This window comes from Gasterosteus aculeatus, chromosome 4, assembly GCF_964276395.1.
Source record: "Gasterosteus aculeatus chromosome 4, fGasAcu3.hap1.1, whole genome shotgun sequence".
Taxonomy (NCBI): Eukaryota; Metazoa; Chordata; class Actinopteri; order Perciformes; family Gasterosteidae; genus Gasterosteus; species Gasterosteus aculeatus.
The window spans coordinates 14085014-14101334 of record NC_135691.1 but is presented as its reverse complement, the minus strand read 5'-3'; the positions used below and the strand labels follow the sequence as shown (position 1 = coordinate 14101334).

General features: G+C 40.8%; 2 protein-coding genes across 13 annotated transcripts in view; one reads left to right on the top strand and one right to left on the bottom strand.

Annotated features, from left to right (window-relative positions):
* Positions 1-365: 365 nt before the first annotated feature.
* faf2 (Fas associated factor family member 2) lies at positions 366-6961 on the top strand. The gene is made up of 11 exons (XM_040173867.2): positions 366-673; positions 1408-1476; positions 2313-2447; positions 2722-2798; positions 2883-3021; positions 3125-3210; positions 3414-3505; positions 3776-3953; positions 4387-4558; positions 5329-5472; positions 5802-6961. Exons 1-11 carry the CDS (start codon positions 611-613, stop codon positions 5982-5984), a joined length of 1338 nt encoding a protein of 445 aa, XP_040029801.2. The 5' UTR covers positions 366-610; the 3' UTR covers positions 5985-6961.
* A 1415-nt stretch (positions 6962-8376) lies between these two features.
* rnf44 (ring finger protein 44) overlaps positions 8377-16321 on the bottom strand; it is a 10420-nt gene continuing 2475 nt past the window's right edge. For 3 of the 12 annotated variants that reach the window (XM_040173865.2, XM_078102334.1, XM_078102333.1), the window contains 10 exons: positions 15484-15674; positions 14766-14985; positions 14470-14589; positions 13797-13970; positions 13522-13683; positions 13261-13397; positions 12935-13022; positions 12494-12615; positions 12301-12400; positions 8377-12188 (listed from right to left, as the gene is read on the bottom strand). In XM_040173865.2, coding sequence (XP_040029799.2) covers positions 12126-12188; positions 12301-12400; positions 12494-12615; positions 12935-13022; positions 13261-13397; positions 13522-13683; positions 13797-13970; positions 14470-14589; positions 14766-14985; positions 15484-15590 — 1293 coding nt within the window. In that variant the 5' untranslated portion in view covers positions 15591-15674 and the 3' untranslated portion in view covers positions 8377-12125. Of the gene's footprint in view, positions 12189-12300; positions 12401-12493; positions 12616-12934; positions 13023-13260; positions 13398-13521; positions 13684-13796; positions 13971-14421; positions 14590-14765; positions 14986-15483; positions 15675-16321 lie in introns of all 12 variants that reach the window. The other 9 variants (XM_040173863.2, XM_040173860.2, XM_040173861.2 and 6 more) reach the window with 6 other exon arrangements.

Here is a 16321-nt window from a genome sequence, read left to right as displayed (position 1 = left end):
CAAGTATTTCAGAAAGTGTGTGTGGAGGGGCCGTTTTAGCAATATGAGGTTTTTGGACAAAACAGAATGCATGTTAACATTAATTATATTATTTTTTTGTATATAGCTTAAGGCCATCCTTTAGTGCTAACTGAAAGAGTAGAAGCATTATTCGGATAAACAAATGTCGCTCTACAATGACAATAAAAACCTTTATCTTGTCTGTAAAACACCCTCTTCACCAAATAAAAAAAAGTAACTTATAACTGAGCAGTGCTGCTGTAAACTAATGATCATTTTCAATAGCAATTACTCTGCTGTTTACTTTCTCCGTTTTTTCTTCCCGCTCGTTTGACGAACATTTCATTTCGTGCGAACATCTTCTTCCCCAAACTGCAACCATCAGTGTTGCGTTTACATCCCGGTCTACAGCTTCTGCTCAACGACGATCCAAGCAAGCAATACAAAGACGTGGGTTCGTCTTCGCTATCGCGGCCCGTGCTTTTATCAGCCCACTGACGTCATCCGGCGCTCTAGGGGGCAGTGGAGCGCGCATGTTGCGAGAACGCAGCCGGCATCAGGAAAAGACGGTTGACGTTGTTACGCCTCGCTAGATGATTGGCGAGGTAAGATGGCGGCGCCAGAGGAGCCAGAATTATCTCAGGCGCAGACAGAAAAGCTGCTTCAATTTCAGGTAGACAGCCTAAATTCCACAATAACATTCGTCCGTTTGATCCCCCATATGTTAATACACAAGTGTTGGTGCCGAGTCACCGTAAATAGAGGGAACCGTCCGTGTTTGGACGCGTTTTGCACAGGCAACCTAACGTTACCCGCCAGCCCCCCTAGTGTTAGCCGTCAACTTGAGCCACAGCTAACGCTAGCAAAGCTAGCTGATATTAGCTAAGCTAGCTAACAAGTTATGCGACTTGAATGGCCACGGGTGCATCTAAACTCCTTACTGTTCGTTATATTCTGTTCAGAGACATACCAATTCCTAACTTTGATAGTAACGAACATCACCCGTGTTGCGTTTTTTAATGTAACGTTAATCTATCTGACGTTACGTTAACTTGGCTAACGGTAACGCTCCGTGTCTACTGACGCTCCAACTTGGTTAACGTAAAGACTTGCAGAGTAAACATTAGTAGAGCGGCAATGATCGAGTCGGCATTTAGTTTGATCAGCTGCTGTTAACTGTTTTTAACCATGCTAAATGCAATGTTCGGTCCCATGACAGTACGAGTAATGCTAGTGTGCCGCGCATTCAGTCTGTAAATGTATCCTACTCTTAACTATGGCACGTTTTGTTTCTGTCTATCTGTCTGTCTCTGTCTCTGTGTGTGTGTGTGTGTGTGTGTGTGTGTGTGTGTGTGTGTGTGTGTGTGTGTGTGTGTGTGCAAACACAAATCGTTTAATGTCTAACAGGACCTAACTGGTTTGGAATCAATGGACCAATGTCGTCGAACATTAGAACAGCATAATTGGAACATAGAGGTAAGTCGTGAAATGCCCGTGTTGTTTTGGGTGATATTAACCTAAATGCTTTAATTGTATTTTTAAGCTAAATGTGACGATATACGCAGGATCTCTCAGTATTTTGAGTATCTGCAAATCCACATGTGAGATGTCACAAAATCTATGTGTGTCATGCCAAAGTTATGTTTGAGACAAATAATTGAGATCTGCTTTAATTCAATAGATTCAGCATGTAATCGTATTGTTTTTAAAGTGTTGTGTGATTAATGTCACTTTGTCAAACAGACCAGACAGATTGTCCTTTGACAATTACAAACAAATTTATTGTTATTCTTCTGGTGCTACAATGTTTATTTGTACACAAACTAAAACCTACACTGCACGTTTATTTCTCACAACTTTACTGTAGTTTTCTCCACTTTTCAGCAACTGTCCCTTGGCCACAGACCTATGCCAATTTGATACTCTTAAACATACAAATATAACTGCCTGCAACTACAATAACTGACGTTTGACATGCATGTATAGATAAACATACATGTTATTGGCTTAGATATGCTCATCTGATTAATAAGAGTCAAAAACGCTGTCATCAATTCCTTGTAACAGAGCAACGGCAATGGTCACTCAGCGACGTACATTTCCGTTTTTGTAGGGTTGGCCTTCGCTTAGCTGCATTTTTATATCTTATATTGATGTTAACAGGGTTTTCTCATATTATATTTAATTTGAACATGTATCAATATTCCGCCCAATAAAACCCTGCTCTATTTACGTCTCATTCATATGCAGACTTTGGCTTGTTTTGGTTGGACGTGACTTTAAAATGATGGACTTCAATGTATCTGTTTCAGGCTGCAGTACAGGACCGACTTAATGAGCAGGAAGGAGTTCCCAGTGTGTTTAACCCTCCACCATCCAGACCATTACAGGTCAATACAGCAGACCATAGAGTATATAGTTACACCGTCTCAAGGCCACAGCCCAGTGTAAGTCTGCAGTTTCTTTTAAAGTTTGTGTATTAAGATAACATTAATAAATAAATAAAAACAAAATATTAAGTAAAACTATTTATATACCCATTAATACTTGACACCTCAATACTGTAGCATGACTGTATGCTTCTTTAAACATAATAGGATTATTTATTCATAAGAATATTTTCATTTTTCTCTGATGTTTTGAATCGTTGTATTTTAGTGGCATTCTGGAATTTGTTTATTTTTCTACTGTCTAATTGACTGCTTGGGTCATTGTTTGCAGGGGTTGATAGGATGGAGTTACTACTTGATAATGCTACCGTTAAGATATACATATTCTACACTTCTGGACATATTCAGGTAATGTAAGCACACTAAGACATTTGAGCTGCAGAGAAGAGGAAGGTTACTGGTCACCATAATGTTTTAAATCTTTTCTCCAAGGTTTGCCATGCGTTTCGTGAGGCCAGATCCTCGTGGCCGTGTGACAGACCCGGTCGGTGATGTTGTTTCCTTCATTCATAGTTTTGAGGAGAAGTATGGTCAGTCACACCCTGTATTTTACCAGGGAACATACAGCCAGGTGAGTTCAGTGAGCATATACCCAATTCCAAACATACATGTGTTTTGCTCTCATTGATTGTAGATGTCTAACCAGGTGAAGTCGTTGTGTTTTCACCCTGTAGGCACTGAATGATGCCAAACGGGAGCTCCGCTTCTTATTAGTGTACCTTCATGGTGAGGATCATCAAGACACTGACCAGTTTTGCCGGTAAGACAGTTACTTCCTTATCTACGGCGATTGAGTGTCTGCCGCCATGACCTGCCGCATAGCTCCTCTCAGCGCTTGTTGTTGCCATTGTATTTCGGTCATACATTTGCTTCGGTTTGTTTTTACTCGAGGAGCATCCTGTCCTCTTGTGTTTCCCTTTTTATAAATGGTAATTTTGTGCTACTAATTTGTCCCTTTCCCAGCTCCACCTTATGTACAGAAGAGGTCGTAACTTTCCTCAACACACAAATGCTCTTTTGGGCATGCTCAACCAGCAAGCCTGAGGGCTACAGAGGTAATCCAATTGATTGTTTTTCAACCCACCATTTTTTTGTTTGTGCCTTACACACACACACACACACACACACACAGGCACACTTCATATATGTATTGTTTGTGTTAGTTCCGGTTATTTGGTGAATTCAGCATACTAGCTACCGCAATGACTAAGTTTGATTTTTGTGTCTTTAGATGAGTTGGCCATCTAATGAGATGAATAAAATGTAGCGTAGCAGCGTCATTGGAGCAGTGAGATTTGATTGCCTAATATTTGGGTGTGTTTCAGTGTCACAAGCATTGCGAGAGAATACCTATCCATTCCTGGCCATGATCATGCTGAAGGACCGCAAGATGACAGTGGTGGGCAGGCTTGAGGGACTTATTCAGCCAGAGGACTTCATCAATCAGCTCACGTTCATCATGGACGCCAACCAAACACATCTGATGTCGGAGCGCATGGAACGGTACTTGAAATGAATACATTCTCATTCTCATAGTTCCCCCAACATGAGACATTTAATCTCCATTTGCATTTGTGAAGTTAGAATGATCAACTCTTGGCTGTATGCATCAGCCAACCAGACCAGTTGCAGTTTATATCAACGTCTGTTAAAAATGCCATTACTTGATAATTTGATCGTTTTAGTGTGTGAAGATGTCATAAGTAGCATATTAATTATTGAGTTATGGCCAAAGAAAAAAGTTCCTTTCCTGTCGGTTCAGCTTGATTTATTTTTCTTTAATTTGTATTTCTTGAGTGCAACCATGAGATATATAACTTCGTTTCAATGGTATTTGTTATAATTTTGTTCTGTATTGTTTTGTTTTTGTGTGTGCGTGTCAGCATGCGTATGTACTCCAGAAAGGTTTTCAAGGACAAAACATCTTTTGTTTCAGGGAGGAGAGGAGCCAGACCCAAGTGCTGAGGCAGCAGCAGGATGAGGCCTATCTGGCCTCCCTGCGGGCCGACCAGGAGAAGGACCGAAAAAAAAGGGAGGAGGAGGAGCAGCTGAGGCAGGAGGAGGAGAAGGTCCGACAGACTGCTCTGGCTGAGGAGCGAAGACTACGAGTAAGTTTTACCGTACTTATCTACGGACAGTATGTAACATTTAGAAGGATCCATAGGTATAAAGGCAACATAATATTATTAATATTTTCTTTAGTGTACAACCACCTAAAAATAAGAATTGTGTTTTGCTAAATCTCTTTCTTCTTTCTGATTTTTTGCCGATTTTCTTTTCTCTTACAATCTATTTTTGGTGCAACATATTCAAAATACCATTTTTGTTGCAGAATAACGTAGATTGATAGATCAGTCGTAATTCAATCCACACTAGCTCCAAGCAGCTTATAATATATTAATACTACAAAAGTCCAGATATAGTTTTATCAAAGGAACTATTTAAGTATGCACACAATCTTTATCATTCGAAACGTGTATTTCCATACATGTCCACTATAGATTTAACAAAAATATTAGGATACAATCTACACTCCCTTGTCAAAAGTGTGGTGAAAATATGTCAATAGTTCTATAGAACACTAAGTGGTAGTTAAAACTTTAAAAAAAGAAAATCTGAATTGACATTAAAATTACAATCTAAACACTGCATCCATAAATATGACCTAGACCAGTTGGGTCAATGGGCTCTAAATAACCCCATGAATTATCAGGACGCATGCGATGTTGCGATACGTATTAACGTATGGATGTGAAAATGGCCTTTATCAGGGCCATCTCGCATCGGCTCAACGCAACCTGCTGTCTCACTGCTAGATGGTGTATGCATAAAGTTCTTAGTTTATTGTTTCACATGCCCATTTTCTTTTTGACTCAAGACACTTGAAGAGGAGAAGGAGAGGAAGTCCGAATGTCTTCCCCCAGAGCCACCTGCAGATGATCCTGAAAGTGTCAAAATAGTGTTTAAGCTGCCCAATGATACAAGAGTAGAGCGACGGTTCCTCTTTGGGCAGTCTCTGACGGTGAGTGCCACTGTCAAGACCCCCCCCCCCCCAGCACACCCGGTTGACGGATGATGATTATCTTATATCGTGGTATTCGGGAGATTTGACAATGATAAGCAGTGAGTTGGTTCAAATTCATTTTAGTTTGGCCTGTGATCTCCACAGCCAAGAAAAAGGAGGCTCCTGCAAGTATGTTTGTTTCATACAGACCTGCTCCACTCGTGAACACATTTATTCTTTTCTTTTAGCATCTTATGTGGCTCTTACGTGATCAAAAAAACATTTCTTCTCTATATTCCGCTGCATGTGGTTATTTGCCAGACTTTTTTTTTTCTTTTCTTTCACAGGTCATATACGACTTCCTGTTCTCTTTGAAAGAAAGCCCGGAGAAGTTCCAGATCATTACAAACTTCCCTCGCCGAGTGTTGCCCTGCCTTCCGACTGAAGAACAACCCAACCCTCCCACACTGAAAGAGGCTGGACTCAGTCGCTCTGAGGTCCTTTTTGTTCAGGACCTTACAGAGGATTAATAGATGACAAACCTCCTGTAAAATGGAAATCGGTTTTCTCTGTTCTTCAATGCCCAAACCCCATTTTTCTTTTCTTTTTTTGTTAAAGGGCCATTATGCACAAGTGATAATCGAGATGAAATCCTAACCTGGAAAAATATAACCCCCCCTACATCCAGTCCTCGTTTGGTTGTGTGTACAGGGTTCCCAGTAGCCTGAAAAGTCTTGCATTTTATCAAAAGATATTTCTTGAAGTCCTTCCTTGAACTAATCTTTGTATCCGTGGGCACAAAGACGTTTTTTTCCCTGCACTTGCTATCAAGTAGTTCCGGTCATTTCTCCCCAGTAACTTTTGCAGCATAAGTCATCTACTGAAAATGACTAACAGTACCATAGCTTTATGCAAAACTAGGACCATATCCCAATGACTTACTGTTGAAGCAGCTGCTGAGGACAGGTTTCATTCATACCTACTGACACTCGGAGGATGCAGCATGGAGAAGTATGGATTTCAATGATGGTGTGAATGCATCGGCTATCTTCATGACAAAGACTTGATGCTTGAGCCACGTGTCCAAAATTGATTGAATCTTTTTTGCCCCCAAGTTTGCATGTTTCCTCCCGAATGATTATCGAGCACAGTACTGGTTTTGAGTGGTGAGCATTGCTACGATTGTGAATCTATGTGGCGTGGAAAACAAATGTACTACTTTAAGGAGTAGGTTGGTGGATTTTGGACTTGGAGTAAATATGGGAACCCTGTTTTAAATGAGCCATGACCTGTACATAAGTAAGATATTTAAAGTCCCCAAATTTACCTTACATTTTTTATGTTTTTTTTGACTCCTCTCTGTCATGAAATGACCAAATGCAGGTTGTTTACTATGTGAAGCAGACTGCCTCAAGCTATTGAAGTAAAAAAAGAAAAAAAAATACAATACTTAACGGGTCGCAGTTTTCCATGTGGCTTCCTCTAATAAAGTACGAGTCTGACCATAGTGTGCCTGTGGTTACTCATAGATGCCTGTTTTGCCTGTAACATCTAAATAGGTTCATAAGATGTACTTTTCCAACTATAAATTAAAGAAGTTAAAAAAAGTGAGTTTATTGAGAATGCTAAGCAGCTCTTTATTGTGGTGTTATTAGACCAGTGAAAAGTCAACCTGAGAGAAACTAACATTGTATTGTGATATTTTAGATTAGTTTGTCAATTGTCATTGAAAGTACAATGGGGCTGTGCTATTCACTAACACACACTCCAGTGGGTGGATAGCAGCCTTTCACTTAGAACTACAGAGTTGCCTGTAATAGTCAACAAGGGTCACTGGCTTTCATACAGATGGTAGTTGTCATTCCTGACTGCTGTACTCGTACTCTTTGCTCTCACTTCTCCATCATGTGACGGCTGTGTTTGAAGTGCCAACACTGTCCCCACATTTAGCCAGGACGTTTTCAAACCACGGTCCTCTTCAATCTGCGGCGCAGGGTCCTCCGCTGTATGTCTCGCCTCTTGTTTGTTTTACTTCCAATGCAAAACGTTCTCTCCGTCTTCAGCTACCGCCTCCCTCTCTCGGATCTGACTGACTGAAGTGAGCAGTTGTTTCCATTCCGGTGTCAACTTTGTTGACTTCCGGCACAACAGAAGACCGGAAGTAAACAAGATTGCGCTAACTGCGTTAAAATATTTTATGGCATTAATCTCAGCCACATTAATCGCATACCATAATGCTGTAATGTTGACCTCTCTAATATATATACATTAATACACAAATATATGTATATATACATATACTGTACATAAGTACATGTATGTAGGGGCACCAGAAGGGGATGTAGTAATCAGGATGGTTGCTGGCGGGAGGTTTTGCTCTGGGCGCAAACTGGACCAGCAGCCACAAACTCGCCCGTGTCTGTCTCGAGTGATGGCCCAGAGAACCGCTGCCTAAGGAAGCTGACCGTCCTCCTGACCCCCCGCGTGGCTGCTGCTTCTGGGGGAGTGGCCCCAGTGCAAGACTCGGGAGCTCAGACTTGCTGGAACGAAGAGGCGGTTGGGAGGGGGATTGTTGGGAGGCGCTGCCCCGTGGTTACCAAACCCATGGCAGAATGGCTGGTGGCATATATATATATATATATATAATATTTTCACATCTATACTATACACTATATTATGCCACTATACTTTATGTATACAATATTAGATGGCAAACTACAATATGAGCTTGGTTTTTTTTTCTACGGCATGATTAACTAGGATTTATTTATTACCATACTAGCACTATTTCTCTATGTACATGTTATGCTATATTATGACAGAAAATTATATTATACAGTTTGAGGTATTTTTGAGTGGGGTTTACATTTTAATATGTTTTCCCATTTTTCACACGCGTGTTAAAATGAGACAATTGTAATATTGGTATACATTATACATTTATTAGTGAACAACCCTTTCAAATCAGCCACAATTAAGAAGAAATGATTGCACTACTTGGCAAAGCATAACTAGCAACTTTCATTTAAAAAAAGTACAAATCTTAAAAATTTCAAACAGTATACAGATGTATATATAATACACAAACTAGTTATGTTAAATGCTACAAACAATAGGATTCCAATGGAATGAAAATTATAACATTAATAAGAACTATTTCCTGTATATAATATATATTAGTTGTCCCCCCCACCCAATACAAACATGGAAAAAAATGAGGTAACTGTAAATGTGCAAGTACCAAAGCAAAACATCTGCCAAACACAGAACACATGCCCCTGGCTCTAATGGCGCGTGGGTAGTCGGGTGTTCAGGCGAGGACCCCTAGAGCCCAGGGAGAGTAAAAACAGTAAACCACTATCCCACCACAGCAAAGTTCAATGGTAAACAAGAAACGGCATCTATGGAGCAATCCATCACAAATCCTAAATAAATTTTAGCTGCTTATTGGAAAACATTTTTGCATCACACAAGCTGTGAGATTATTTAATAACTCGTAACAGAAAGACTACAAGACTCTATTTTCAGTTGTCAATAAAGGTTTACCTAGGCCTTAAGGGAAGGTTATCTTTTTATTTGTCAAGGTAGCTGGATATTATCAATTAAATACAAATTTCAAAATAAGAGTGCTAATATTAACATCAATTAAGGTATCTATATGTGAACAATACATTTTAAGATATTGATACACTGAGAGCAAGGGCCTGATAGGCAGGTACAGTACTACACTGAAATAAGAATGACAACACTTTAATCTTCTTTTTAAATCCCATAAACTATATTGATTTTCACTGACTGACATGTTAAGGGTATTAGTATAACATGCTTTAAGAATACACTGGATTCATGACAAACTATTGCATTCACGCGAGTGAGTTTTCATACCTAAAAGCAGAACATCTAGCACCGTTTCACTATGGCTTTCGATTAACTACAGTAGTTTCAGAGCATGTTATTTTCAGTCGTTGGGGCAATAACAGTAACACAACGGATGTAAGAACTCTGGAATCAAGACCATTTTATATAGAAAATGTAGTTAGCGCAATAAAATCTTGTAGTCATTCAGTTCTAATACAAATGTGTGCAGTACAATGCATGGCAGTTATCAGCTGAGCGTTAAGATCCAGACCTCCAGAACCCAAATAGAGCTAAAAATCAGTTGGGATCTGGTCGACAAGCATGCATGTTGTGCACCATTAAATAGGTCTCCACCAGAATTTGAGATGTCCTTCACTATAACAAACTTGTTTAACTTTTTTAAAATGTTTTGTCATGCAGAACACCTCTGAAGTAGATTTAGGAGTGAATTAGGTAGGATAGTGCGCACCGCGGCACGTTTAGAAAAATGATCACAACCCCTATGTCAAGCATATGGTTTGGGTGAAAGAACAAAAGTACACAAGTGTAATGAGTTGCGGTGTATATTGCCTCTTTTCAGTGAATATTAATCACATATTTACTGATCTTATTTTCTTGCATGCCCATCTTTAAATGATGTAATATCTACTAATTCTGACAAAACTGAATGTTATAATTGATTACATTAAATTATTTGTGGTCTGAGGAAAACAACCACTCTAAAATCAGATATATCCTTTCATGGCAACCTTTCCATTTTTAATTAAATGGACTGTTCTCCTTTATTTTTGTATACTGAAAGGCCCTGAGTGATTTTTTTTAATTTTACTTACAATATATGCCAGCGAAAAGATATATATACACATAGGTTAATTCTGAAAGCTGTGGGTCTAACTCATTAAATGGCTTCTTTTTTTCTCTTGAAGGTGGCACACAGATCAAAGACTCACATTCAGGAAGGAAAAGTAAAGAAAAGGCAAGGTTCCTTTGCACCGAAAAGCAAAAGGTTACAACTGCCTGTTAGTGCTTAGTGGGGCAGTTAAGAGATAGGAGTGAATTCAAAGCAAACGTCCATTCGTCTACGAAAACGTATCCGGTCTTTTTTTTTTTTTTTGCTTGAACACAAACAGAAGATTAACAGTGTTTCTACACTACTGAACACTTCAACTCTGTGTCATTCGAACCCTGTCGTCATCACGTGGGATACACGCGTGACGTATCATGCCGTGAAACCAGCGACTTCTACGAAGGGTTTACAACATTCTTCTGTCTTCAGACGTCTTCTAAAAGCATTCACACTGAAGCGATACATAGTTGCTCTTTTACAACACCATCACCGCGGCCTAAGACAACGACCTGACCAAGAGATTAGAACGCATACATTACACAAACATGTTAGTGCTCCGACAGTTTCCTTCAATGCATTTTCTCTAGACGATAAAACAAATAAATAAATTCTTTAACAGCGTGCTTTTAAAAAGATGTGGAAATGACTATTAATAGGTTTGTGCTTGTCAAGGTCATAAAATCTTGAACATAGGCTATATCTGTATATTGGATTTGGCTCACAAACAATGAAATAAAAATCCCAGTCTTCCTAAAAGGGGAAGAAGGTTCATTTAAAACTTGCACATATTGCTTTCTGCACAGACCTCCAGAGCTTTATGGCATCAGCACAGCATTCAGACAAAAGTTCTCCTCCTTAAAAGCAGTTGGAACCCCAAGCTAGTCTTCCTCCTCTGTGTTTTCTCAATCAGCAGACAGTTTTTACAATGCTTATTTTGCCGCTTATTTTTTCTAAATTTGACAATTTTGGTGGCAATGCTTGATTAAAATATTGCTAGTCTGAATGAACAGTTCATGCAAATCCAAGCATGCTGCCCTGTATCCAGTGGTTACACAATGCATTGGCTTTGTCAACAGGACAAACAACACACACACACAATATGTACACACGCATACACACTTGCCAGAGGAACAATGCTGACGTGGAGGGTTGATGTAGCACTTGTGCAGTTATGCCGGATGACCTCAAAACGATGCAGTCCATTAATCCATGACTGCTTTTAAACACATCGGTGCTCCAGAGAGGATCATTGGGGGCAGAAGAAATGTCCCATCACTTGCAGGCCATAAACATCAGGCTTAACAGAATCTGCATTTAACCACAGAAAATCACACTTTCACAATAGAATTTGCAAATCTAAAACAAATTAAGGGGTAAAACTGTAGAAATGATCAATACATTATTGCAGAAAGTACATAATTAGCAAGTCACTTTGCCCAATATCTACACAAACATGCATCTATGATGGTCAGGCATTGCCTCCAAACACAGATACCCATGTTGGAGTATTCCTATTATTTTCTGCTAATTGCACAAGGTGTCCAGCCTATCATCATCCTCCGACTCACCGCTTCCAATGCAGGATTCCACTTTTCATGAACTCCAAAACCAATTCCACTAAATTAAAATGAAACCCTGTAAACAAAAGCAGCAAATAATGCATTGTAGGGGAAATCTTTGGAATCTGCAACGAGGGGGCAGAGAAGGAACTGGCCGGGCGATCCCAGAACTCTGGCTATGGGCTGCGATAGGCAGTGGGTTTCATGACACTCGGACAATGAAGCACAGCAGAGGTACAACAGGCTCCAGAAGACCACCCTGGGTTGCTCATTGTTTTGGAAGGGGCAGGAGCGGTAGGTTGGTAAGCTATATTTACTGGTGGACGCAGGTTGGGCGGCGGGTGTCCCCAATTCCGGGAGAGACAGCGGTATGTGCAGCGGTCCTGTTCGGCACTCAGAGACAGTTCTCACTCCACCTCGCGGTGTACTTCCGAGGCATCAGCTCGGCAGATAGGACAAGTGCGATTGGTCTGGAAGTAAAGCATAAATGTTTAACATTTCAAAAGTTCAAAACATAATAGTCATACAAAACTATGAGAAGACTTTGAAATGGGTTCATTATCTAAACTGGAATGAACTTACCTTTAACCATTTATCCACACACTTTGTGTGGAATTCATGGTTACACGGTAATACCCGAAGTAGCTGCCTACACTCAAAGTCACTAAAGCACACAACACACCTGGAGGAGAGGAAAGGGTTGAGTTAACTGGAAATGCATCAATAGTAAATGAAGAAGTAGTTTATGTAGTCAAAAGGTGAGAGAAAGGCTTACAGCGTTTGTTCAGACAGATGGTTCTCTGAGTTGAATCTGTAGGACGGAAGTTGTTCTATATCGGCTTTCGTGAGTCCACGTGGTTTAGCTTCACCCAGCCTCTCTGCCAGATTGAGTAACGCCTGCACACACACACACACACACACACACACACACACACACACACACACACACACACACACACACACACACACACACACACACACACACACACACACACACACACGTGTGAGACAGAGAAAGGGGGGTGCTAATGATGTTTTGTGCTAGTGAATACCCCCCCCCCCCCCCCCTCTCCCCATGTATGCGCGTACGTGGTGCTCGCACCAGCAGACAGACCACTACTACTAAAAAGAATGATGTCTAAAATAAACTTAACTAAAACTAGACTTAAACTAAATAGGAATTCTGTCAGAAGGCCAGAATGAATACTACACTAACCTCATAGTTCTCCATCTCCACATCATCCACATCCAGGTCTAGACTGATGGCTGGGCCCACAGATGTTGGAGGCATAGGAAGCATTGACCTTAGCAAAGAGAGAAACCATTAACACGATCGCTGAAATTTTGCAGTGAAGCAGCTTATGCTCGGCAAACATCAGAAAAAGGGGGTGGAAATTTGATTGGTTGTTTCTATCCTGCTGGAAAAGTAAAGATGCACAAGCCAGGATAAATATTATCAATATAAATTAAGCGCAGTAGAATAAATGATTGCTGAGGCCAGTACCTGAAAACGTCACTACTTATCGTACTGCAGGTACTTACAGGAAGTAAGGAAGGAAGCCTGGGTAGTAAGATGGAGGAGGAGGAGGTGGAGGAGGAGGAGGAGGAGGAGGGGGTAACGGTTGCTGCAACCGGTATCTCCGTCCACTCACTCGCCGGGGCAGCATGTGGGAATATGGCTGAGGAGCGACACAGAGAGATAAAGGGAAACATGTCAATGTTATTCTGACATTTGACAGCATTTATTCGGCAGGAACAAAAAGGAGCCAAGTAGATTGCCAGAACAAATGTATGCCGTCTCACCACGCCAAAGGGAAGCTCCTGATGCAGAGGCTCTTGAGGAAGATACTGTAGGGGCAGAGAAGGAGGCAGCGCTGGTGGGTGATGAGAAGGAGGGTAGGAAAAAGTCCCTAATGGGTGCTGGTCCCCCCTTAGGTCAACTTCATTGTCTACCCTCTGTAGAGGCTGAGAGGAGAAAATGGTTGCGGTTAGACCGAACAGATCTATGTAAATCAACGAATCACATCCACGGTGCTGTGATTTAATTAATGAGCATGAGTGTGCTGTGGGCTACTCACCATGCGTGGGTGCTGAGACTGTAAAGGGATAAATTGGCTCAATGGAGTAAGGTGCGGTGGCTGGTGGGGGGGTACGGATGGGGAAGGGTGCAATACAAAATGTTCGCTGGAGATCAGGGGTGGAAAGGCTTGATAAGACACTGGCATATGCTGCATGGTACATGCCTGTATGAGCTGCAAAGAGAAGAAGAAAAACACAAGAGCAAACAGCAGTTTTTAAAAAGAAATTATTTTCCCCCCTTCATTTGGGTGATGTTAATTACACTGTGAAAAAGCATCCACCTAACTAAGCAAATGTTTCACAACAGGAGCAATAAGGCAATTATAATGAAAGAATGTTGTAAGCATGTAGTGAACAGAATAAATGCATATCACGAAACTACAGCACTGAAAGTATTACGAACTAATAATCTGTTGGTTTCCACACATTAACTGCAGACACAACAGAAATTAATTTTGCTTAACCGTTTCTAATACTTGTGCTTAAATAATAAGACTAACCCACAAATCCTGCACAGTGACAGCAGCAGATATTTGTTACTCATGAATAGTGACTGGTTGTATGGCTGCTATGGTGTGCTACATGGATGCCACTGACATTGGGGCTCTTCCTTTTCAAACTCACAGGAGGAGGAAGGCAGCAGAGCAGAGAGAGCTGTCCGCTGAACATTACCGAGCATGCTGGGAGCTGCTGAGTGTTGCACCCCGGAAGGGGCTGCCCGGTGTGGATGGGAAATCCGTGGGTCGTCACCGTTGTAACAGTGTAAGATATCGGAACGGATCCCTGGTGCATCTTTAAAGAAAGAAAATGTAGGGGGAGGTGATGGAGGAGGTGACTCACAATCTGCCTAATACAAAAGTGTGTCTGCCAAAAAATTACTCATTGTATACAATTACACAACATCTTGTATGAATGTTTCATAGAAATATTACTGAGCAAAATGTTATGTCAGAAAACAAATCACCTACCTGGTCGTGTAGATCCACCATGATGGGGCTCTGCTGGGGAAGGTGAGCAGCAGGGTGAAGCATGCGTGGTGGTGTGCTGGTGCGACTGTAATGTCTGGACTCATCTAAAGAAACCTGTTGGTGATGCTGTGAGAAAAGCAGATGATGGAAGTTCTCATCCTGGACCAGAGAAGTGTGCAGTACAGGCCTGTCTCGTCCCCACTGGCGTCTCACTGGTGGGCTGTGAATATTGACAGACAGGTCAATACATTCCATGTTTAAATTAAACTAGTTGCAAATATCTCATACTAATGTTAATAAGCATTGGGGTAACCTCAGAAGGTAGAACTACGGTCTACGACGCAGAAGGTCGTTGTTTGTCAAAGTTGCTTCTTATGGCTGTCCTGTGTTTGAGTGTGCGTCGGAATGTTTACAGCGAATGATGGAAACCTGGCAGCCTGTATTACTGCCCGGCTACTTTTTCCCATGTGTGTAAATGTGTGTGGCAACAGGTGATTGCTGCCTTGTGCAAGTGAAGTTCTTGGTTGACATCACACTCATTTAAATCAGATTTATGTTTTGGGGCTGCTAAACATGTCACATGTAACAATACAATATTCTGTAAACATAATGTCAAATCAACAATTACAAAAAATAAATGAGCAAATTTTTGTATGTAGGTAAGCAACATGTAATTAGTAAGAAAGTGGGTCTTAATGAAAGACAGCATGGTTTGTACCTTCTCCTGAACTGCACCGGGACGTGGCAGGGCTCTCCAAGGAACCTCCTTGGATTTAGGGGGGCTGTTGGTGACAGCCTATTTACTGCTATTTCCCATGGTCGCATTGGTGACGTCGTGCAGACGAATCACACTCTGGGAACGGAAACTGTGCAGTGGAGGCACTCGTATGTTGCCTGATTGTCTTAACCCTGCAAAAACAAAGTCAATTGGCAAAATCAGTTTGAATCATGACATGTTTGGTCATGAAAAGTCATGAAGTAAAAAAATACCAACTGTAGCTAATTTTACTGTTTACAATAAGCATTTACATGCTGTCATGTCAGATTTTTACAGTCTTTCGCACAGCCAAACAGCATTAAATGGGTCACTCAAACTGAATTGCCCTATGTGCCAATAAAGTAGTGGTTCATATAGACAGGACACATAAGGCACTTGGAACCCAGATTGACGACAACTCTACTCTACTTTACAGATTAAGTTTAATCTCAAAGCATCAGATTATAAATGAGCTGTGCTGTAAATCCCCTAAAATTAGGAATGTATTATTAGGTATGGATGATTCAAGAAAATATTTGCGACTAAATATTTTACTGAAGCTACTGAATCTTTTTTTTTCCACAATTTCTTCTCTCGTGAGATGACATTTGCCTCCTGCTTTGACTGCTGGGTGATTGTAAAAAAATGAAATGAACTTTTTCCAAGTGGGCGGGTTAGTAGTACACATTCCAAAATTATACTCTTAATCTTATGGTATTACAAAAAGACAACTTGTATCGAGTTTCACCAAAATGCTAAAATATAGTGGAACTACATGTACAGGCAGAGTAATTATTGC